The 25,189-nt window shown below is 44.4% G+C and overlaps 1 protein-coding gene and 1 long non-coding RNA gene across 3 annotated transcripts in view; one reads left to right on the top strand and one right to left on the bottom strand.

The window, feature by feature from the left end:
• Window positions 1-1,844: 1,844 nt before the first annotated feature.
• LOC118179053 lies at window positions 1,845-4,190 on the bottom strand. The gene is made up of 3 exons (XR_004756355.1): window positions 3,923-4,190; window positions 2,386-2,547; window positions 1,845-2,263 (listed from the first exon to the last, which is right to left on the bottom strand). It is a non-coding gene; the product is annotated as an uncharacterized LOC118179053 (long non-coding RNA).
• Window positions 4,191-9,372: 5,182 nt separating this feature from the next.
• Window positions 9,373-25,189, top strand: part of MLLT1 (MLLT1 super elongation complex subunit) — a 32,988-nt gene continuing 17,171 nt past the window's right edge. Inside the window, exons 1-4 of one of the 2 annotated variants that reach the window (XM_035348079.1) lie at window positions 9,373-9,538; window positions 12,712-12,892; window positions 16,116-16,198; window positions 24,689-24,832. In XM_035348079.1, coding sequence (XP_035203970.1) covers window positions 9,527-9,538; window positions 12,712-12,892; window positions 16,116-16,198; window positions 24,689-24,832 — 420 coding nt within the window. In that variant the 5' untranslated portion in view covers window positions 9,373-9,526. The remainder of the gene's footprint in view (window positions 9,539-12,711; window positions 12,893-16,115; window positions 16,199-24,688; window positions 24,833-25,189) is intronic. The other variant, XM_035348080.1, reaches the window with a different exon arrangement.

Raw genomic sequence — 25,189 nt, forward strand, 5'->3', positions numbered from 1 at the left:
GTTGGGTTTGTTATTTGTCATGATTCATCCTATCAGACTTAAAGATTTACTAATGTAACACAAAAATATTTGCCATCCTGACAGAAAGACATACAGAGATTAAAGACAGGATCTGACCTCATTTGTACCATCCTTAATGTGCACTAAGACTATTCAGCTCAGAGTACCAGTCCAGGCTGAAGTGGATGCTTGAAAGAGAGAACAGGATCTTCTCTGTAACACTTGGCACAGAGAAGAAGTGCCTTGAACAAGGATAACTTTTAATGATTAAAATATCATAAAAGGTCATTAAAAACATGATTTTGCTCTCTGGCTTATTGTGCTTTACCTTTCACAGGACTCTATGAATTGCCCTGTTATGAAAAACTGATGAAAATGTCTAGGCACAAAACATTTTAGTTATTTCTATTTGTTCCCATAACTTTATTCATCATGAGCCCAACAGTACTGCCGTTGCCAGTGACCCACGTAGACCTGGGACATACCCCTTATTCCCCTATGATGGTATCATAATACAAACAGCTATATATCCATATGCAAATGATTGCTGTTTTCAAGCTGTTCACAAGTGACCTTATACACTGCCCATACGGTACAGTAATATGTTTTCCACATATGTCAGAGTTTTCATGACACATTTCATGAATATATTTAAAATAGACTTCACAGCATATAAAAATGCACAGGCAGTGGAGGAAAATGGCCTACATCTGCAATGTTTACACAATGCATTTCAAAATTACGTGAAATGTGTACAAATTGATTGTATTCTTCATTTATCTAAAATATTGATAGCATATAAAATGTACATGTAATGGGCTCACTCATAAGCACGTATTACAATACTTTGCTCTGATGCCTGAGTAACAAATGGACAGAATTTGTTACAGCTCTGCCTTCACAGTGTAGCTACACAGATAGTCCTCAATTCTCCCTGTGTTGGTTTAAATAGTATTTGTTGCATGTCTATGTTGTTTTATATTCCAGCCCGACTCTCTTGAAACCATGCTGGCTGGGCCTTTATGGAACAAAATCAAGCTTCAAGGCATTTGAGAAATGCTACAGTGCCAAGATAGGAGGACTTTGCTGAGATCAAGTGCACTATTGTCTCACAGGTAGTGGTATCAGTGATAATGATTAAGTTTCAGTGATACAAATTTCAGCATGGTATTGGCAGCCAAATTCCCTGAGTCACAGGCAAGTTTGCATGTACTGCACTGTGGGGGATTATCTCAACTGGTGTCCTACCTGAGCTAGCTAGATTACGGCTGGTTTGCATACATTTACATATGTGGTGACCCCACCTCCAGTTGTTGTGTAAATAAGTGAAAGCCACAAAAAAAGCTCATTTCATATTGTTCCAGTAAAACTGCCTACTTTTGGTGGAAACTGTCATGAGAGCAGCTGACCCAGAATCCACAAACATCAGAAATTCCTATAAATTTGAATGTTACAGATTGTGAAATGCCACCCCCCGAGCTCTGGAATGTCTCACAGCCTGCTCTCAGTATTGAGAGGATCAAACTACCAGGATGGAAATGGCCAGTTGCTCTGAAAACCACCAAGCTGAGCAACTGGGGCTGGAAAGAGAGGGAACACCAGTCCACAAGAGGAAAAGGCAGCACACTGTGCAAGCCATAGCTCAGGGTGCTCAGAAGCATGGCAAGCATGTGTATGCAGTCACAAGACTGCTGCAATAGAGCCCTGGGAAACTCCAGACACTGGGAATACCTTGGCTGGGGAGAGGCTATATATCAGACATGGTATTTGTCTGGAATAGTAATTCCTTCTCCCATTTTGGACTCTCTTTTCAGTCCAGAAAAGATTCAGAACAGGTTTTTTGGTACGAGTCAGATCCTGCTGCTGATCTCCTGTCCTGTCCTATTTTTCAAGCTATTTTCCCCTTCTATTTTTCAGTCGTCTAAAGGCTATCCCGTGGAGGGTGACCGTCACCACTCTGAAGGTGGCCTCTCTCTGACCATGCAGATGATCATCTTTCAATGACTTTGGCATCAACTGCAAGAAGGCACATGCAAAGCAGACACACGTTTCAGCAGTGAACCTCTCTCCCTCCTGTTGAACCACGCTTGTGTTTGCTCCAACGGGCACATTAGGTGCCTGGGCCCGTCTTCTCCAGGCTGGCAGCTCATATTCAGTGCTGCATAAATCCAGGCTGTGAAATGCTCTTCGTGGCGGGTCCAGCCAGCTGGTGGGATTGGCACGACACAGACCGTTACATCACTTGGCCAAACCTGACCTCTGTCTGCAGAGTGCAAGGGAAAGGTATTGTCATCCGACGGCTGCTCAATAGCCAGGCAGAAGGAATTGATAGGTGTCAATTCAGCCTGCAGTGGACCAGTAGCTACATTATAATGCCAACCTCACCTTTGGTGTTAATGAGGCCCCTTCATTAACAGCCTTGATCAGAAGGGTCAGGGACTGAATAGAGACGGACTCCTTTCTCACCCAGAAAGCTGGTCCTTCTCATTCAGAATTGAAGCACGTTGGCGGAGCAGTTTGAGGACGTTTGTGCTGCCCATGTTGCATCTGCAAGGGACATGACGTATTTGTGACTATTCATCCGACTCTTTTCATCAGCACTAAATATACAGAAAGCAAAAAATAAATTGTGTTCCCGTTTACTAAGAAAATTTTCCCTCTTCCTTCTGGTTTGGAGGGTTATTGTACACTGAAAGCCTTTTACATTTTTCAGTAGCTATAGTAGGCTATAATTTAGATTTTCCTCAGGCACAAAAGAACTTAGTTAAGCTAAATTGTATTACAGTTTTTTTTTTTTTTTTTTTTTTTTCTACTAAGTCCTTCATTAATAAGGGAACTAAAGAATTTCTAAGCTGTCTGTAATTTTTCCCAGATGTACCTAGTAGTTGCTATCAGTATCTTTCTGGCAATCAGAGGTTTTGGCTATTAACAATCTGGACTTTCACTGTACTATCCTGGTGTTAAATATGTGCTGTGAATACCACAATGTGGAGTGTGAATTGGAGAAGGAAGGGAAGGCAGAAAACAGGCAAAGTGAAATCATTTTTAAAAGAATAAATATTGCTAGGATTAACAGCTGATTCAAATGAACATGCTTCCCTGCAGGGATCCAAATGCTGATTAGCAAACCAGGAGCCCTGCTACTTCAGGAGCAGCACTGCTGCAGAACTTACATCTTCTCACTCACAGATTTCTCTCTTTTTCACTACCTGTTCTGTTTTCTTCATGGCAGCTAACACAGACAAGTCCTACTCTGAGCCTTTGGCATGAACTAAGGATGACAAAGGCCACAGACAGCAGTACATGAACCAAACCAACACCCAGCTCCCTCAGTGCTCAGAGAAACCAAATCCTCCCTTGAATTCAGGTTCAGGACTTTTTCTGAGGCTGTAAGTAAAGATATGACACTGTTGTTGGCAAGTCCATGGTAAGTACCATGCAGTCCTTAATACTTAAAATGTCATCAGTTGTCTGTTTTGATTGTGGTTATGTTCATCTTAAAGGAGGCTGTAGCAAGGTGGGGGTTGGTCTATTCTCCCACATGTCTGGTGACAGGATGAGGGGGGAATGGGCTAAAGTTGCGCCAGGGGAGGTTTAGTTTGGATATTAGGAAGAACCTCTTTACGGAAAGGGTTGTTAGTCACTGGAATAGGCTGCCCAGGGAAGTGGTTGAATCACTGTCCCTGGATGTCTTTAAAAGACGTTTAGATGTAGAGCTTAGGGATATGGTTGAGTGGAGGACTTGTTAGTGTTAGGTCAGAGGTTGGACTCAGTGATCTTGGAGGTCTCTTCCAACCTAGATGATTCTGTGATGACTCTGTGATGATCTTGGAAACACCACAGAGTACTTGGCTCATCAGTTACGCTTCATGAAAGTAGACAAGGACCACTGTAATCATTTTGCAGCTGGTAAGTGACTTACATAGGTCCAGAAGAGGATTTAGGGGTCTTTCCACTCAGTAGTGTTGCATATGGACATAATACTGAGGTGTGTATTTTCTCAGAGAAACTCTGCTCGAATGCAAGATCTCTGTCTTAATCTTGAAGTCCATAGGACAATTACAAGGTCATTTTTTCTACGCTGTCTGACTCTAAGTGCTGGGGACAGCCTTCCTTGTTGGCTGGCTGGTGTCCAAGCCACTCAAAGTACAGACTGACCACAGAACTTGTGGTCTTCGGCTCAGAGTGGAAAAGGGGAAGATGCAGCTAAAACAGTAAAAAGAAAACAATGATGAATGGCAATAAACAATGAAACAAACTTGTTTCTCCAGGGATAGGAAGGGCAAGACAGGGTTAGACAAGAGGCTGGCTGCTGTGTATATAATTTATGCACAGACATACACACACACATACATATCAGTAGGCGATAGGGCCTTAGAGCAGATTTGTCAGCCAGCCATCCCAGTGAGAGATGCCAAGCTTACAGGAAAGAACTTTTGCTGCAGAATGAGAGCAAGCTGGCAAGTAAGCAATTTGGGTGTCTTGGGTTACATGCTTGGGGGGACTGCCAGAGGGGTGCTTGTGTATGTTTGGGGGTCAATGTTGCATTCCTGCAGAAAAGGGAGAACTGAGGAGGAGGGGAGCAGCACGGGAGGAAGAGGAGGCATCTCCAAAAACTGTTCTGATGTCTGTTGCCTGCTCCCCAGACAGAACCTTCAGAAAGTTGGAGCAGGATCTGCCAGAGATCTGCCAGAATTCGGTGCTGGCTGGCCAGGAGGTATTTGTAGACATCTGAGTGAGGGCTATTCTGTCCCAGGTTGCATGTGACATGGCCTTCCCACTGAAGCTCTAGGACTAATTTCTTTCCAAACACCCCAGTTGTCACCTCCTTCACCAATGCTCCCCAAGAATGGTGAGGTTTGGCCTGTAGAACAGTCATGGTGTGTACAGGCAGGAATGAGAAAGGATTTGTTATACTTTCCCAGGACTGTAGATTAGTCTGTACTGGGTGAAACACTGCAGATTTTTTTCCAGTCCTGTGTTTATCTGGCCAAGGCAGATACAGGTGCAGTGCAAAGTCTTTTTTCCACTTTATTTTCCACTATCCCCAGCTCTCAGGAGACAGAACCAGCCTTTGGCATACTGTGGGCCAAGCAGGATGAAACACACACCTTTCAGCCCAAGACAAGGATCTCTGAAGCAAGGCTTTCAAAAGAAAAATAAAAAGCCCAAACAAAAATTAGGGAGAGCTGTCGTGCTTCATTTGCATATTTGAATATGCAGATCAGATCTGTTTCTTATCCATTGGCACTGGCCCTACTGTAGATGGCAGCAACACAGCAGACCTCTGCCAGAATACAGTGCCACAAAGAAAGACGCTAATTGGATTTGCAGACGCTTATTGCAAAACCCAGAAGTTGCTGGAATAGATATAAAGAAACAGGAGCTCAGCCCACGGCTGCCTTGGGTGCGAAGGCACTCAGCTGATAGCTTGTTAGTTTGCGATGTCCCTGCAAAATTAGAAGTTTGGAGGAGCCAGGGTGGCTGCTGGCTACACCTTCCCCAGCACTACCAGCACCTGAAACTCCCAACACTCTCTCCTGCAATTTTTTTTTTACCCTTGGCTGCACGGTGTTTTTTTGTTTTGTTTTGTTTTTTTGAGCTTCAAAAGAAAATTGGGGGTGAACTTGATCACTCATTGGGCTGGAAACTGTTCAGAACAGGAAAGCGCTGGTGCAGCTAATGCTGGTTATAGGAATTTCTCTCCTAGAGTGCTTTCACAGTGGCATATAAAGAAGTATCCTGGCACAGTTTAAGCTAATCTACTCGCATGGCTCCAGGGATGCTGGTTTGGAGCATACATTGATGTAATGCCTTCTCTGAATGTGGCACCCCAGCTTCTTCAGTACAATGCAGTTTCATGGCCAGGTATTGGACTGCCTCTCTAGGTGCTTTTCCCTCCTGAGAAAGTGGAAGCTGAGATGCCTAATCCAGGGTTTCCCATCCCTGACTTGGAAGTGCTTGGGTCCCATCCTAGGCCACAGAAAAGCTGGAGCAGTGACTTGCGTCCCAGCCAGCAGACGTAAATATAGATGGGGAAATGTCCTCCGAAGTTGGAGGTCAGCCTGGGTCCTGCACTGGGAGAGCAACAACGAGCTGGGGAAAAACAAAGGCACACAAAAATTGTCACCAATGGGAATCAAAATAAATTTTAAAAATCTAACGAAGTTGCACAGGATGTAACAGACAACTTTGTGGGAAAGCGAAAAGTTCAGGGTCTTGTGAGTCTGAGCAATACTTCCTGCGTTTGGACCAAATTCAACAGAGTAAGAGTGCAGGCAATCTCTCCACTCATGGAAGAGGGAGACACGTTCAGGAAAGATCCAGCCCCAGGAACTCGTAACAAGTAAGGGTGTGATGAGGCTCAGCATGAATAGTAAGGACTGGGAGCTAGGAAATAAAAGATTTAGCTCTAAGAGTCATGTGCATGGGAATAATGTCCACAATTAAAGGTATCAATGAGAACCCCCAGAGAAAGAGGCCCTGTCGCAACAGAGAAGAAAAGAGACTGTCCGAGATGTCTCTTGGGCCTGCATCAGACAGGAACATGGAAAATTAGAACTGGAGTGCTTAAAAGAGGAATCCAAATCAGGCTCTTTTTGTTGTTGTTGTTAACTGAAGCGATTAAGCATTTTGCTTTACTAATATCTTCTATCAAGCTGATGAGGTAAACTGGCTCTTTAGAATGATTTGGGAACTGACTAATCCTTGCCTGTGGCTATCAGTTAGCAACACACACAGCATTATTGGCTAACATGCATTTTTCTGCTGCCTTACAGAGATCAACAAACTATTTCAAGAAACCCGCACGAAGAAAAATTCTGCTTTCCTCCGAAGAGAAAATTTGTTCATAAACAGCCACAAATTGCACTTGTAACGGCAGCCCTCCATTAATTTAAGGCTCACGAAATCGAGCGAAACAACTTGTCATTTAGAGTCGGGAGACAACGTAAACAAAACCCCAGTTTTCAGATGCAAATGTGGCGCTCGGAGTCAGCAGCGGGGCTGAGAAAACCGCGTTTGCCGGGCGGGCGGCTGCTAACGACGCCTCGGCCGCAGCCAGAGGCTCCTTTCTCAGCCAGGACGGTGACCTCCGGGCTCGTCACACAGCTGAGCCCGAGGCTGATAACCGCTGCCTCTCTGAAGGAATCCCTCGGAGCATTTGCATTGCAAATCCGCTCGCTCCGGGCCAAACCCGAGATATTGTTCGCCGCGGAGCACCCCTCGCTGCCCCCCGGTCTCTACCGCGGCGAGCCCCGGGAGGGCGACCCGCGGGGCCGGCCGCCGGGGGACGAGGGAGGCCGGGGGAAAGCGGGAGAAATGGGGGGGAAGCGGGAGAGAAGGAGGGGAAATGAAGGTGTGTGAGGGAAGAAGAAGGGACAAAGGGGGGGAAGAGAGGGAGATGGGGTGGGGGGAGCGGCAGAGGGGAACGGGGAACACTGAGGGAAAATGAAGGCGTGTGAGGGGGGAGCGAGGGAGACCGAGAGGAAAATGAAGGAGAAAGGGGATAAAATGACTGCTATTGAGGGAAAATGGGGCACGCTGAGGGAAAATGAGAAAAAAAGTGAGGGAAAATGGGGAACACAGAAGGAAAATAGGGGACACTGAGGGAAACTAAAGGTGTGTGAGGGAAGAATTAGGGAGACTGAGAGGAAAATGAAGGAGAAAGGGGAGAAAACAAGGGTGATGAGGGAAAATGAGAGAAACTGTGGGGAAAATGGGGGACGCTGAGGGAAATTGAAGGTGTATGAAGGAGAGAGAGGGAGACAGGAAAATGAAGGAGAAAGGGGAGAAAATGAGTGCTATTGAGGGAAAATGGGGGATGCTGAGGGAAAAAGGCGGACACTAAGGGAAAATGGGGGACTTTGAGGGGAAACGGTGGACCCTGAGGAAAACTGAAGGTGTGTGAGGGGAGAATGAGGGAGACTGAAAGGAAAACGAAGGAGAAAGGGGAGAAAATTAGGGCAGATGAGGAAAAAATTAGAGAAACAGGGGAAAATGGGGGATTAAGAAGGAAAGTGAGGGTATGTGAGGGGAAAATGAGAGAGATCAAGTGGAAAAATGAAAGATACTGAGGGAAAATGGGGAACACTGAGGGGTGATGAGAGAAACTGAGGGGAAAATGAAAGGAAATGAGTGACAGTAAGGGAAAACAAGTGAGACTAAGGGAAAAGAGGTACACTGAAAGAAAATGAGGAAGATTGGGGGTAAAATTAGGGAGACTGAAAAATACTGAGGAAGATTAATGGTAATTAAGAGGAGATGAGAGAGGAAAGGGAAAAATAAAGTAGAGGAAGGGAAAATGGGGGAACTACAAGAAAAATGGCAGACATTGAGGAGAAATGACGGAGAGCAATGGGAAAAATAGGGAAACAACGAACAAGGGAGCATGAAGAAGGAGGGGGAAGTAGGCAAAATAGGAGACATTAAGGGAAAATGAAGGACAGTAAGGAAAAAATGATGGAGACTGAGGGGGAACATGGGAGAATGAAGGAGATATAGAAAGAAATAATGGAGACAGAAAGAAACAAGGGGGAGAGATTGAGGGAAAATGAGAAAGGAGACGAAGGGAGAACAAGGAAAACCAGCAGCTGAGGGAGCACAGTGTCGCTGGCTTCCTCCCCAGTATGGGCTTAGCCCTGCCCAGCCATTCCACACAGCAGGGTCCGCTGTACCGGGCCCTGCGGTTTCACTTGTTCTCAGCTCATTTGTGTAGGAAATTAATAAACGGGTGAGATCTGCAGCCGCCGGCGGCTGGAATGAATAAGACGACAGAGGCAAAGGCGCGGCTTGGCGCAGCTGGGGCACGCAACAAGGCCCAAACACCGGTCCTAGCGGCGGTCAGAGGCCAAGCAGCGCCCTGCTAAGGGGTATTAAGGGACGGGGGCGGTAAGCGACCCCGGTAACGCCGCTGGGGCCCGGGCAAGAGAACGCCGCAGCACCGCGCCCGCCACTAGGTGAGGGGGGAGACAGGCGGGAGGGTAGGGGGATGGGGGACTGAGGGGGGCGGCGAAGCGCCGCCTCCCACTCCCTGCATGACCCATCGGGAGCCCCACCCTTTTCCCCGCCCCCTCAGCATCCCGCCCGCCTCCCATTGGACGCTCCATCCGCCCTTCCAGAGGAGGCGGGGGAGGCCAGCGGCTCCCGAGCGGAAGCCCCGCCCAGAGACGAGAAGCGGCGCTGCCGTTGGCGGAGGGCGGGTGCCTGTCTGGCGGCGGCGGTTTCCGGTTCCGCGGGGCGGGCGGCGGGGTGGGGGGGGGCGGGTGGTGGCGGCGGGGCTGGTGCCTGTGAGTGACACACAATGAGGCGGGCGGCGGGGCCGTGAGGGGCTGCGGCCGAGGAGGAGGTGGAGGAAGAGGAGGGGGAGAGGAAGCAGCAGCGAGGCTGTGGGGAGGGGAGGGGGGGTGGGGGGAGAAGAGGAAAAAAAAAGGGGGGGGGATCCGAGGGCCCCCCCCGCCGACCGGCAGCCGAACCGCCGCGGCGGGCAGCGAGCGAGCAAGCGGGGCCCGCAGCGCTGCGCCCAGCCATGGACAATCAGGTGAGGGGGGCAGCGGGCCGTGCTGCTGGGGGAGGGGGGGTCCTGGGCGCCTTCCCCCCCAACACGCACACACAAGGGGATGGGGGGTGGGACCCCGGCACCGGGGGGGGGGGGGGGGGGGGGGGGGGGGGGGGGGGGGGGGAGGGGAGGGCGCACAGGGAGAGGAGGGGACCACATCGCCCCTGCCGGAGCCGGCAGCATCATGTCCCCTCTTTTTCTGTTAACCTCCCCCCCGCCCCCGTATTTCGGGCATCCTCCCCTCTTTCTCCCCCCGCTCCCTTTCGCTCCCTTTAGTACACCTCCCTCTTTTCTTGTCTTCTCCCCCCATTCCGCCCCCCATTTTCGGGACCCCCCCTCTCATTTCGGGCAGCCTTCCCCTCCCTTTGCCTCCTTCCTTCTTCCCCCCCCTCCCCCCCGTTTTTGGGGGGGTCTTGCTGAGCCCTCGCCCCTTCATGGGCGGCCGCGCTGCAGCCTCGCCCCGGCGGGGGGTGGCCCCGCGCTTCCCGCACGTTCCTGCCCCGGGTTTCTTCCCGTGGGGGGGGGGGGGGGGGGGGGGGGGGGCGGACAGCCCCCGGCGACGCCGCTAAGGTGCCTCGGCGAGAGGAGGAGGAATGCTGGAAGTTCACCTGGGCTCGCCACGACAGGCTGGTGCAGGCCTTTTGTGTGTGAAGCTGGCGTGTGGGCTGCTAGCAGGTCACCCCCGGGCTGGCGAGGTAAGGCCCGCTATCCCGTGAATAATAACCCCAAGGAGACCGAATGGAGACTGGTCATGGCTTTCAGGCAATTAGCGCATCAAACAAATACCAGAGCGTGCTACAGAGCGTTTATTAAGTTGAAAAGCAGACTCCTTTGTATTATTACAAATCGTTTGAATAGGATCCTGGTTTCCCTTTGTTGAGAGACATGCTTGAGGGAAAGAAAAAGAAACACTCCATTTTCAGTGGAGCAACTTCGGATGTTTGTTATGTTGGGAGATCTTATTTTCAAACGTGTTTCAACTTCTGGCCTAATTCATAGAGATTGTTAACTGGACCGATATGTGAAGAGTATAGCAAGTACAACTTTCACTTTCAGCTAAACACTTCTTTTTTTTTATGTTTAATTTTGTTCTCTTCCACATAGTCCCATCTGTTTCACAGCTAAAATTTCTCAGCAGTTTCAACTAGAAAGGCAAATTCTGTAGAGTGACAGCCATTTGCACTTCTTGGGAGAGGGCTAATAACTGCAATGGTAGCAAAATTTAAAGGGTAATTATGGAATTGATAATGTGAGGCTGCAGAACAGACTGGATCAGTTGATGCAATTACCTGCCTGAGCAGTGGGACGTTCCCGAATAAAGGGTGCCCACGAGCACCCTCCGAGGTGAACCCAGGCTGTTGGCGGACTGTCTCTGTATAATGCAGTTCCACCCTGGGAAAGATTGTGGTGCTTTGAGCCAAACACCTTGCCTTTTTCTGATTCCGTAACGTGGCGTGGAAGAGCAGGCAGCCATGCAGCGTTGGTTTTAGTGCAGGATTGAGATGGAGCCAGTGTAGATGAGCCCTAACGCACAAAAGAGGGGAAATGGCCTGCAAAGAGGACTTGCAGAGGAAGATAATCTAAAGGAATGTTTCACAAAAGCAGGTGAAGCAATTGGTTAGATGAGTTTGTCCCCAAGTGTTGGTGTTGATGCGTTGCGTGGTGGCTGGGGCTCTTTTACTGTAAAGATAATTGTTTGAAAGGCTGTGCTAAGGTTTATAGTTGAAATTAGCACTGGACTGTAATTTGGGAGATCAGGCTTTGATGCCTGGTACTCTGAAGACTTCCTGTGTGATCCTTCTACAAAGAAGAAAGTGTATGGAGATTAAGTGATTTGGGATTTTTCAGAAAGTATTAACCATACTCTGAAAATCATACTCTGATAAAATGTCAGGCTGGACATAGAACAATGGTTTTTGAGCATTAATCATGGTTGTGTTTTCTGTTGCAGTTTCTCAGTGAGAAAATAAAGGTAATACTTTCCCTAAGCATTTGTCTGGAGCTTGGGAAGCTTTTGGTTTTTGTTCATTGTTTAATGTCATGCCCTCAGGTTGGGTCTACGTCCACTTGTGTTGTAGATAATGACAAATAATGTTGCCTCTCCTAATTGGGAGCTGCCAGAAAGAACAAGGCATTATTTTCAAGTTTGAGGTGAAGAAGGATGTAAGGATTAAAAAGCAGCCCCCCAACTCCCCTGTTTTTTATAAACTTCCAGTTGCTGAAGCTGAGTTTGGTTGTTTAGTTTGAGATGGCTGTGCTGCTGGTCTAGTTTGTATAACGTGTGCACAAAATTAACCCAGTAAGGAGTCAGATACTTTAGGTGCAATTCCATCTCTAGAAATCGTGCCCTAAGATTTGTTTGCTCCAACTTGTGTCTGAATGTTATTTATTTTTTTCCTCTGTTACATCTTTTTAATTCATTTGCTTTCTTCTGACTGTGAAGTCACCAAGAATGTGTATCTTCACAATTTAATCTGTTTTTTAAGGCATTTAATAGGATTTTTTAAAAAAACTTTCAGTGAGACACTGAATATACCTTTCCTGCTTCTGTTCCTCTCTGCTTAGAGTAGGATTCAAGACTGCAAATCAGAACTAGGCCATTTTAGTATCGGATATTGTGCAGGCATATTATACATTGACTTTGTGTATGCAAGTGTGTTAATAAAATGTATTTAGAAGAATGGAGGATTGTAGCTGTGTCCTACTGAATTACACATTCCTGACAATATCAAAAGCCAACGTGTGACTTGATTTTTCCTGTTTTAAGATTAGTTTTCTGTTAGCGCTGTGAATTCTGTAAGCTGTGAACATCAAGTTCTCTCTCTGACGTGTTCTAGAAATAAAAATTCTGCAATTAGACTTTGCTGACAATTTATTTGATAAGTGAGGCAGATAAACCTATTCCTCTTCTACAGCTGCTTTCTCTGCAGTGCTATTATTAGGGGAAAAATAGGTATGAAGTGGTGCTTGGAACTATTTTTGGTACCTTTTTTGGTTGCCAACACCAGTCTTTAGAATGAAACTAATCTCTTGGTGGAGGCTGTTGTATTCTTCCCCTGTGGTTTTCTAGCATCTTCTGTCTGTGGGGCTCAGCGTTAGGCATCCCACGTAAGCTGTTCCATTTTGCTTATGGTCTTACTTCTGTCCTCAAACAGTGCACGGTTCAAGTCAAATTGGAGCTGGGGCACCGAGCCCAACTGCGGAAAAAGCCCACCACCGAAGGGTTTACTCATGACTGGATGGTGTTTGTCCGTGGCCCGGAGCAGTGTGACATCCAGCACTTCGTGGAAAGGGTGGTCTTCCGCCTACATGAGAGCTTCCCAAAACCCAAGCGAGGTGAGTCAAGGTTTGAAGACGGGTTATTGGGTCTTCTGTGTGAAACAGCGTTGTGCGGTGTGGGTTGTCTTCTTCTACCAGGTTGTTGTAAAATCTCTTGAACTAAATGTACATTGTGTGCACTTGTCTTAACCTTTACCATCCTTGTTTGAGGAAGAGCAGGGAGAATGGGACCTTTCTTCTGATGAAAGGTTTGGAGGTGAGATGCTTTCTCTTCTGTGAGCATTAGTATATGCAGGTCCTCCAGACAGTGACAGGTGAAGGTAATTCATGGTACAAAAGGTGAAGGGGGAGTGGTTTGTTAATACTGGCCAACAAAAGCTGGAAGCACACAATGGATGAGTGGATGGATGAGTGGTCCTCCTACAGGGCTAGTGTATTTACTGGAGAAAGTAAACTTCTGCATCAGTCCCTAAGTAGCTGTGAGGATTCCTGCAGGGTGCCAGTGCAGGTAGTTAAGGTATTTAAGGCAACAGAATTCACTGCAGCTGAAGAGGGGTCTCTGCCTCAGTACATTCCAGCTGCATGGGTGTGTGCACACACTAGAGAGTGCCCAGGGGAGGGCAACAAAGATGGTGAAGGGTCTGGAGGGGAAGATTTGTGAGGGGTGGATGAGGTCCCTTGGTTTGTTCAGCCCAGAGAAGAGGAGGCTGAGGGGTGGCCTCACAGCAGCCTGCAGCTTCCTCTCAAGGGGAGCGGAGGGGCAGGCACTGAGCTCTGCTCTCTGGGGACAGCGACAGGACCCGAGGCAACAGCATGGAGATGTGACGGGAGGGTCAGGCTGGTATTAGGAAAAGGTTCTGCACCCAGGGGATGGTTGGGCACTGGGACAGGCTGCCCAGGGCAGTGGGCACAGCACTGAGCTGTCAGAATTCAAGAAGCGTTTGGATGCTGCTTTCAGACACGGTCTGATTTTTGGTTGGTCCTGTGTAGAGCCAGGAGTTGGACTTGATGATCCTTGGGGGTCCCTTCCAACTCAGGACATTCTGTAGTGTATTTGTGGTAAGTTCTGTGCAGTCAGCAAGGCTGGGGAGCTGATCCAGCTGGGAAGAACATCAGAACTGTAATGTGACTTTGTGCTGGATCAGTTCTTTGCTCTTCCTGACTTGCAGCACCATGAACCTTATTGCTGACTTGGGGCAGCTGGAACAAGTGGTTGAGGTGGAGGAGCAGGAATTGCACTTCTCAGCAGCAGCAGGGACTTAAATCTGTTTAAGATTGTGTTAACTGCATCTGCAGTGTTGTTGTTGCATAGTGTTACCAGGAGTGCTGACTGCCTAGGAGTACTGCTATAAATTACTTGGGAATGGGCGTTCTCTGAAATACTTTTTTGGAAGACTGCTGGTTATGCAGGATGTCTGAGTACTACTTAATGTGTTGGTTATTTGTGAGAGTCCATGGTGGAAAGCAACTGAGAGGTGTTCAGCTCACAAGGAATGTGAATCTGGTGTAGTTGTTAATATCTTCTTCAAATTGATGCTGTAAAACTGATGTATGATAAGGCAATACAGTACTGAGCTGGAAGCTAATTTGTAGAACAGAAGTTACAATCTGCTGTGCTACAATTCTTGTCATCTAGTGTAATTACATTATTACAAACAACTGTGTTGGGATAGTACATTGTCTTTGCTCAGTAGGTTGCCATGTCATCTACCTTTAAAGAGAGCTTCCGTTTCCTAGGTTTTAAATGCATTCTTAAACTTGCTTATAAAGCTAGTATGCTTTTGACCAAATAGTGGATTGTACATAAATTGTGGGGCATATGCACACTATTTCTAGATCTGTTTGAAGGGCTTCTTCAAATGATTCTCTTACTTGAGGCAAAATCTATTGGTAGGCTTGTGCTGCTGGCTGGTTGCTTGTGCAGTAATGTTAATTTGTTAGAATAGGGCAGCAAAGGAACAAAGACTGCTTGGCAAATAAACTTAAGATTCCTGATGCCATGTTGGCACGGTTCTTGGGTTTTGTGCTTCCCCCCACCCCCCAGATTGTAGGGAGTTTATATGAAATTCAAGTTAAAGCAAGTCTAGGGATTTTGATTATTTTCAAATCCACTCTTTTTTCCGCAGTTGAATTTTCAGTACTGCTTACTAGAACCCGTATGATGGTAAAAGTGCTTAGAGCCGGGGTTAATGTTAATGTTGCTGTAATATTTCTTTAATATTAAAGAAAAATAATTTCTGTGCTTTTTAGGGTTAAGGTACTGTTTCTTAATCATATTGATTACTTGTTTTTTTTTTTAGAGAAAGTAAAAACACTTACACTGAATTCCCCTAATTGATTTATTGACTTTATTTACATGTATTTTAGCACATGAATTGTATGCAAGTGCATCCGGTTCCTGAGAGGGAGAATATCTATGCTAGTCTCGTGTTTCTCCTGGCAGCTGTTCTGTATATCTGTGCCATGGCCAAACGCGCTGAGAATCCTTTGAGCTGGCTATCACTGTGCTGAAACACAGTGATAGAGGACAGGAAGGATTCAGTAACACACCAATACAACAGGTAGTAGAACAGGAGGAACTGAGGCAGGAAGTACATAGGTTAATTTCTTAGAAGTGATTAACTTTTGCATTTGACTTATCTGCAGCAGGCAGCACCGTGACCCTAGTGGCAACGTGTTTTACCTTTCTCCATTTACTTGCATGTGAAGCAAATAGCTGCCTTTCCGTGCCCTTCACGTTTGTTAGGAGGTTTGGGTGAAGCAGCATTTAGTATGGATATTACGTAATTACAAAGATTAAGCATTACATGAGAACGTTTCAAGGAAAAAAAATGTGCTTGCACATTGTGGGGTTTTGATGAACAAATGTTGGCATCAAAATCAATTTTACTTCTGCACACTGTGCAAGTTCTCCCCCTTTTGAGGTCTTGCATTTTTTGCAAGACAGCTTTAACTGGCAGTTTACATTGTTGTGGAACAGCACAGAACTGTAATTGTATCACTGCAAAAATGAGAGGGGGAAGAATCTCACAGGGACTCTGGCACAGAGTGTGTTTTATGTTTCCTTTCTATGGGAGGAGCTAAGAGCAGATTTTTGCTTTCCTAACTGAGCCCATGACCACCATCTTGTTGTTTTGCTTTGCCTTTTTTTTTCCACAAAGGTCAGTGTTTTAAATGAGTCTTGAGTTGTTGGAGACACATTTCTCATCTTGCAACTCATTTTCAGCTCAGATTAAGTTGCATTATATTCAAAATTAACATTTGTATATTCTCTTTTCAGTGTGCAAGGAGCCCCCTTACAAAGTGGAGGAGTCTGGCTACGCAGGGTTCATTATGCCCATTGAAGTGTACTTCAAAAATAAGGTAGAATCTGATTTCTGGTCTTCTAATTGTTTTGAGATGTGCCAGAGACTGAAACTGCCTGACAGAAAGACTCTAAATTATGTGACTGTTTTATGTGTGTGTTTTTTATTACTCTAATAAATGGAATTTAACTGGGAGTTGGAAGCTCTTGCCAGACTTCAAAAGAAAGCTTTTGGCAGAAATGGAATTGTATAGAAAGGTAATATCAGGACAACACGATGGTCCTAGAGATTCTAAACAGAGATTGTATCACTTGTGGCAAGCTTCTCCAGCATAGATAATAGTAAAACAGTTTAAAGTGTTTCATGCAAATGTGGAAATAAATTAATGTAAAATGCTGATTTTTATAAACATTTTTAAATGTTGTTGCCTGGCAATATATTTAAAAATGGATTTTTTTCTTTGCAATTTTTATTAAAATAACTGTAGAGGTATAAAATTTATATTGGCCCAAGACAATGATTTGCATATAGAGAAGAGTTATTTATTGCTGTGTTAAAAATATTGTTGCCCCGCTTCAGTACTCTTCCAAACAAAGAAAACATTAAGTATTTTAAATCTTAAGATGTATTGCCAACAAATGTTTGAAAGTTAAAATTTGGGATTTATTACTTGCTGTAAGTCTTACCACAGAGGTCACACGCTACATGACTTGAAGAAGGTTATGAAAACGGGGATTTGGCCACTTGCATTCGTATTAACTCAGTTTCAGTTAAATTGTTTTGTTAAGCATAGATACTTAATCTTTCTGGTTTGGATTACTACTTTCCAGAAAACAAACAAACAAAAAAACTGTACTGGTTATTATTCCTGCAAGGGAACCTCGATAAACTAAAATGTGAATATTAAGCCACCTTCCAGAAATGTACCCCCATCCCCTCAACCCTCTAGAACAAGCCCCGGGTTATGTTACAGTAGACCATTTATAATCTATGTAGCTTCAGTATCTTTCCCAGTGTACCTCCTGCAGATGTTTCTATCGTTTTCTTCTTGCCCTGATCTAGCACAGTATACTCTCTGGTGGTGTCATTTGTGAATCATCAAGAATTTGTTTTTTTTGGTCTACTACTTTTGCCCCACTTTGAGTCTGAGTTTTTAACAAGCGAAATAATGCGACTGAGCAACTACTACAAGAACATTTTGCCTGCTACTTTCTTTTGGGTGGGCAGGGTAAGCCCACCAGGTGAAGAGAAGTGACAGTTAAAGTGTAGGGGGTGGAGGTTGTTGATAGATGCAGCTTTTTTGGCAAGCACTGAAAACTGACGTGAATAAAAAAAAAAAAAACACACACCAAAACAAGAACAACAAAAACACATCTCAGAAGCTTAAAAGTAGTTTGTACATTGGCTCAATTCAGGTTCAAAATCTATCTTTCCATTCTTGACCAAAAACCATGAGCATTTCTGCGCTGTTTGCAATGGGAACGTTTAATGATTGTGATGGGTGAGATACGATTTGTTTCTACTCTTATCTTTTTCCCCTTCCTTTTTTCACCCAGTCTTTCTCACGCTTGCCCTTTTCCTGTGGGTCTCCCATGGCTTCGCCTTTCACATGTCCTCAGATCCTTCTTTCTCATTTCTGCCTCTCCTGCATCTTCCTGTAGGTGCGCTTGTTTGTATTGACTGTCTGCATTTGTGTGCTTTTTTTCTCTCCATTCCCTGTATTCATACGCTCCTCATAGAATATGGAACTGGCAGCTTTTCTGAGTATAACTTGGTTTCACACACACTGGGGTCATCACTTCTCATTGTTTCTGTAAACACGTGATGGCATAATTGTTCTTTCTAGCAATAGGGATATGGTGGCTTTTATAAGTGAGGGAAATAGGTGGCCTCTGTTTTAGTGGAAACAATTGAAGCAGTAGGTAATTTGGGAGAAGGCAGTTTGCTTTTGGCATTTTGGTCTTCAGAAATGTGAAAAGTAGGTAGGAAAATAGTTTTAGTTGTAAATTTTTCCTTGAACTACAAGTCTTTGAAACACCTTTGCCCTATTTTTTACATGCAAGTAATTGTGGAGAATTTCTCTTCCACTTTTAATTAATCAACTAATTAATTAATTCTGTCAGTAGTCCCAGTAGACTGGGGCAGGCAGTGGTTGAGGGAGAACACCATAGCTTTGGTCTCCCAGCACATCGTTTATCCAGAGAAATGTTTCTGGGTTCAGCCAGGAGGTTGAAATATGGAAGCTGTACTGAAGTTACTTGAAGTTTGCTTTTATTTCTTTATAGTAATTTTTCCATCCCTATGTCAGCAAACGTTATATTCTCTGCCCATTTGGAAATTAAGCTCAGTACTTGTGATTGCTGGAAGTTTAGAAGCTGCCCAGTGTGAAGAATCAGTTTCATCCAACAGCTATTGCCCAGTGCTACTACTGACCTAAAATACAAAGAGTTGTGTGATTATTTTCAGTGAGTGGGGTTGAAGGAAACTACGAGGTGAATACTGCTGCAAAGACTGGGATAGAGTAGAAATTAAAATCTTTGGGAAAGAGGAGAAGTGGCAAAGGCTTAGAATACAGTTCATTTTCTCCTTCATTGAAGAACGTGACATTAAAGCACCATATAAATAAGTATTTACTACTTAAAGGCCATATGTTCACTCTGATCTCTGTAAACCTGTTGACACTGGTGGGGATCAGCTGTTGTGTGGGGAGCATACATTGTTCTGAATTGATTACAGCGTTTGGGACTTATCCTTGACTAAGTCTTTTCAAGTAGATATTATGGATTGGTTCTGGGATTGGATAGAAGACGCAGTGTTTTATCGGTGACTGGACAGGACGAGTCGGGTGGTTCTCTCAGGCCATATGCTCCCTACATTCTAGCACATTTTCATTGATGAGTGAAGTGTGTCCTCTCAGCTGAAACAAGAGTTGTAAAGGCTTTGGGATTTGTTTATCGATGCATGTTTAGCTTTGTAAAGGTGAGAAGAAAAAGGATTTAAAGAGGGAGCAAAGTAATCTTTGAAGGTTGATCTCTGCCATGGTTGGCTGAAACTTCTTTTTCTGCAGTTTAAGCCGCCTTTCTTAGCAGTTTCCTTTCTCCATTCTAATTTGTTACTGGGATGATAAATAGTGATTGTCAGAGCCAGCATACTCTTTGCTTTGGCTAAAGAAACACGGGCATGCTCACTGCTAAAAAAAACTTTTACTAAGATTGGATTAAGAATGTTTTTAGCGAACATCGTCAGGGATTTTCTTTAGGCAACTTTGCATTAAACTGCCCACTAACTCTCCTCTGTGCTAGAATACTTTGCCTTTTAGGAGTAGAAGAGTCAGTGCTCTTGGCCCTGCTGGAGCTTTTGATGCCTTTCTGTCAGACAGGGAAGTGTCAGCAGAGGATTAGAAAAGGTGCAAGAGCATGTTGTCCTCCTGTACAAATGTGGTTAGGCCTTGTTGGCATGTGTTTCGCCTTCCTGTGCTGTAATTTAGTTCCTCGTTAAGTAGGTGTTTTCTCAGTCTTGCCATCTGAATTGCAGAAAATACTTGAATGTTGCTCTGAACCTTGAGAGTTTGTGTATTTGGCTCTTTTGGAGAGTCCCAGTTGCTTCTAGAGGCCGTCCAGGCTGAGATCTTGTCTGGTGTTGGTTGCCAGCTTGAGCTGCTGCCTCTGCAGTTCAATGTGGAAAATAAATGGCAGGATCTTAGCAGGTTAAATAATAAAGATTTTGAAAGCAGGGTTGACTAGTGATACTAGATCACTTGGGAATTTTTGCACTGAAATGTTAGTATGTTATTCCTCTTTTTAAATCCTTTTGTGTTTCTTTCTGTAACGAGGGCTGCTGTTAGTGGTTTCTGGTGCTTGAATCAATACAAGCTGGGTACAATAAACACGTTGCTGTTTTTCTGATACTCTCCTCCTTCTCTCTTCCCCACCCAATTTCAACGATCTTGAGATTTTTTTCACAGCATTGTTTTCTCCAAATATATCTCTCATAGTGGTGTACATTATAATCTGGAGGCTGTAGCACAGGCATGACTTAGGTACTCAGTCACTGTTACATTTTTGCACCCTAATAAAATTAGGTCTTCTCTGTGCTTTCATGTTGTTCTCGTGTAAGGCAGGCTATTCTAATGCAATGCGACTGAGATGTGTTAAAGCCTGTTACAGACAGTACCTTCCCATTGCAAGATGAGAGAGAAGGCTTCCAGTGTTTACCTAACGGAATACATGTAACTTAGGGTTTTTTTAGTAGTGAAAAGGGAGGCACGTGAGGACAGCAGAGAAATCTGTTTGATTCTTCCAGTTACGTTCAGAATAAAAACTTGTTTGCTTCCGCAGTTCTGCAACAGTCAGAGAAGTGCGATGTAAAATGCATGGAAAATATTGAAGGGAAAAATTATTTGATTCTGTCTTTCGGAGTAGGAGCTCAGTGGAGACATTGTGTATGGGCGTAGATATGGCCAAACAGACGAGGATCAGGGCTGTGCCATCAGAAAGGTGTTAGCTGGTTTGGTACTCCTGAGGAAGGTTGCTGAAATACCTGTATTTAGGCAAAGAGCTTGATTTTCTTCAAATTCATGTGTTACAGGGGCAGGGTCTGTGCAGGTTTGAGGAAAGGAGGAGTTGATTTTGCCTGTTGCTGTTCACTCACGGTTGCTGTAAGTTGTGGAAGGAGTAAAACTTGTCAGTGTCAGTGCTTTGAGTGCAAGCATTTGTTTGCTCCCATCTTTTAGATCTGCAACACCTTACGTACCAAACCTGAAGTGCAGCTTGTGTGCAGCTTTTTTAGATTTTTCCATCCTAAAATGATAGGTGTTACCAGTGCATCCATTCTTCCACCCATCCTGGTGAAAGCACCCATGCTGTGTCTGTAGCCAGTGTTCTGCACGTTGACACGGCTCTTCCTGCACTGGAGAGGTTGCAGTGCCTGGCAAGGAGGCGTTGTCAAACCCAGCAGCCTTCCTAGCTGTGCCAGCATTGTATCTTGGATTTGTAAGAGCTAGTAGATTATTAAATACTTGTATTTGAGCAGTGAGTACATTCTTCTGATTTTCAAAGAAAACAATTGACTTCAAATGGGGGGCAGTTCCAAAAAGCTGTCCTGTTATCTTTTGTGAGGTTTTACAGGGTTTAATAAAATAAGGATGGCCTTGCCAGCAGAGCGCAACATAAGGCAGGCGACTTGCTTTAAAAATGTATATTGTTCTATTCACTTTTAAATGTCCTGTCCTAAAGCAGGAGGGAGGACTAGTCAGACGGGTTGTGCAGGCTGGGGGTTCATTTATACAGACTGAACTGGTTACGGCTAAATGACTCTGTCAGGCTGGATCTGTGGCAAAAGGGAAGTCCTGTTAGATGTTATGGTTATTGAATAACCATGAGGCTGCTTCCTTGGTGTGCTAGATTTTTGTAGATAATTTTGTTTTATGGCTTTCTAAAAGTGATTTATGAGCTTTATGTGCACACTACCAGGGAAATTCTTTTGATTTGTGTTAAGTGGCAAAGGGCACACCCTGCCTTAAAAACAGGACAAGGAAATTTTAACAAAAGACTTTGAAAAATTCCTGCTCTTACGAAAAGTGCCAAAAGAACTTTAACCCTTTACCTCAGAACTTGAAAGAAAGCTAAAGCTGCTCCAGTATTCCTAACTGCACGGGCAGTCGGTGCAGACAGGAAGCTGGAAAACAGTAAAAATAAAGCACAGTGTGCTCAGGTTTGGAGGTTGGCGCTGTAGCAGGCGGAATTCAGTGGATGGAGGGAAACTTACAGCAGCTGCAAATATGGCTGGGCCCTTGCTCAGCACTGCACACTTCTTGCTTCTCTTTTCTTCCCTCGCATCTGAGATTTAAGGAGCAGGTACTGACTGAGGTTCAGGGTGGCCTTACTCAGACATCCCATGCCAGGTTAACCATTTCACACCTAAATTGACCGTTGAATTTTAATCTGAAAGGCAGCAATATCTGCTAATTGTAAAATTCATGTCCTTTCTAAAGCCTTTCTTGGAAGTAAGGCCCTTTAGAAAAATCTATGGTCTCAGAAGGCAGCGAAATATCCACAGGAACTAAACTTCTCCTCTTCTTAGTTTTACTTAACAGCAAGGATTGAATATGAGAAGGTAGAATCATGTAAGGGTAAAAAGCTTGGCTCTCCGATGCAGATAATGCTCAAGCAGGAGCATAGAAAGTGGCGCTGCAGCAGGAAAACAAACTGCCTGGAGGATGTATGGATCCCAACATCTTATTCAAAACGATTTTGAAGTGTGACACTGCGGATTCAGTGTGGCATTCTGTTTAAAGTTAGAGGATGTGTGGGCCCAGGTCAATTGAGGGATATTTTCTTTGTCTTTCTTCTTTTTTTTTTTCTTTTTTTTCCCCTCCCTTCTTAATGGTTGTTTACAGGGGAGAACCTTTGAGGGAAGACCGGATGGGTTAAGCTTTGGAGTGCCTTCAGCTGTAATCGTTAGCAGTCAGTGAAGGCAGTAAAGAATGTTTATTTGCAGCTTCTAGCTTTGAGACTTTTGTACTTGTTCTTTTAGGAGTGCTGTAATCTTAATTATTCACTTGGATAGGAGGCTTCTGATGTCCCGAGACGATACAAAGGATATTTTAATGATCATGGTACTTGGCTACGGCTTGCTTCCCAGAAGGGTCATGATCTCAGAGTTGGAGAAAGTCACATTTAAAAAGTGTCTTAATTTTGCAATAAGTGGAAGCTTATCACAGAGGTCTGATACATATTTGGGAAGTTCTCTGATACTTTAGAGTCCGTATAAAAAATGGAATACCTAAGATAAAAGGGGAACTAATCTTCTATTCCATTCTCCTGTTCTGAAAGCAAACAGGCAAACGACACAGCGGAGTTCTGATAATGTGCCATAACAGCCTTTGACTAAAGCCTACTTTTGCTGATGTATCAGAGATCAATCAATTCAATGTTGTAAACTAGGAATGCATTTTAGAAACAATTCTGAGGCCACATTTGGATTTCTAGTCATCCTTCATTTAAGTTTATTAGACTTTGAGGGACCCTCTACAGCTGCTGTTTTAACTCCAGTGTAAGCACGCACATGCAGAGCTCCCTAATGATTCAGTTAATGAGAACAGTCCTTGTAGCAAAGACAAAAATGACAAGGCGATGTATTTGGCAAGTATATTTTCTTCTTCCCATTCATATGTTTTAGCAGACACAGAACACTTTCAAGTACAAATGGATTCTTCAGGACATTTCCAAGAGACATTCTAAAGACCCTTGTGTTGGTAGCACGCTCTTATTTGTTAATACGAGACTTCTCTACTGTATGTGGCTGCTTACATGTCTGCCTTCCCCTGTTTGGAAAGTTAGGATGCAAGACCTTAACTCCCAGGAGGGCTTATGGTACTGATTTTGATGTAAACCAGGAGTGGTTACAACACTTTATTATTAGGAGTATAGCTGGTACAAGCAATGGCTTATTTAGTGATGCTAGCATCCCCCAAGCAAACAGCAGGAATTGGTGTGGTCTGAAGCTGTTTGATGCTTCAACCTATTTTCAGCAAATCTAATGGCTTGGGCTGGAAGCCTGCGGCATCTGTTCCCATACAACAATGCAACTACACCAGGAAATCAAGCTGCTGGATGTGAATTGTGGAAAAGACTGCTGTGCAGCTGCTTGATGTTGCACACTGAATGAGGCATATGGGATGCGTTCATGTAAATACTGAATGTACTGTAACAGGGGAGTCTGTTTTGCCACTTTGGAGTTTTCGTCCTGAAATGCAGAATGCAAGAAAGAAAACACGAGGAAGTGGCGTGTCAATATTTTGCAATACAGAAATAGTATGAAATACTTGCAATTTGGGGGTGGGGGTGGGAAGGAAGGGATTTCCAGTCTTCTGTACAGCGAATGTGTAGTGTTTGCTGTGCTTCTGCAGCAGGTGGAACAGAACCAGTGAGGCGTGAACTATCCCCAACATGCATACAAACTCTGGATTTCTTCAGTGAAAGTTCAAAAGCCTAGGATATCTCCCCATTCAACTCCTGCAATATGCATATTGCAAAGGATTTTACAAAATGAGTCATCCTTTTATAATTGTGATTAATCTTTTCTAAGTACCCACAGAAATCCTGTGAGTTCAGAAGTTGTCCTCCCTAAATAAAGGATTATGTTTTTCATAATATAGATAGTTACAGTTCAGTTGCTTCCCAGAGAATATGAGATCTGAATTTTAGTGAAAGCAAAATTGTGGATAAAGATGTGAATTTGCCTTCTAGGGATTATGTGAATGCCTTTAAACAGATAATTGTCAGTCAGTATTCTTCTCCGTGCATTTCTTTTGCAGTGGAAAGACATGCTTGAATTTCTGGTGAGAGGTATGTTAACTGTGGGTGTTTTAGGGACAAATAGTTTATTTTCCAGCTTTGGAAAGCTCTCTGATTTCATGATGAAAAACTAGGAATGCAATACTTATTTGGTGGTTTATTTGGGATTCTCAGGAGCAACTCTCTGCATCCTCTGACTTAGGGTGCTTGCCAAACTTCTTCCTTTTTCTCAAAGTCTGTCTTGTTTTTAGGAGGAGCCAAAAAAGGTTTGTTTCACATACGACCTGTTTTTGAATTTGGAGGGAAATCCACCAGTGAACCACCTTCGTTGTGAGAAACTGACTTTCAACAACCCCACCAAGGAATTCAGACGCAAACTTATTAGGGCTGGAGGGGTAAGTGCCAGAGGAACTGGAGATCTGAAGACTTTCTGTTAAAATTTGTGTGATTTAGTTTTGTTCTGAGGTTTCTTTTTCCTGCTCTAAGGAACCTGCTTTGGCAGGGGGGTTGGACCCACTGATCTTTCGAGGTCCCTTCCAACCCCTACAATTCTGTGATTCTTTTTACCAAGTAAGCCATAGTAAGATTCTTTTTACCAAGTAAGCTATAGTTTTTGATCTTCACTTAAAGACCTCTACCAATTTCTATTCCTGGTTATGGAGCAGCACTAGAAGCGGAATGAAGCCACTGCTTTTGTGATTGGTGGTACTTTATTTTCAATTTAACTATCACTTTTAACATCTAAGCAGTAA

This window comes from Oxyura jamaicensis, chromosome 28, assembly GCF_011077185.1.
Source record: "Oxyura jamaicensis isolate SHBP4307 breed ruddy duck chromosome 28, BPBGC_Ojam_1.0, whole genome shotgun sequence".
Classification (NCBI taxonomy): domain Eukaryota; kingdom Metazoa; phylum Chordata; class Aves; order Anseriformes; family Anatidae; genus Oxyura; species Oxyura jamaicensis.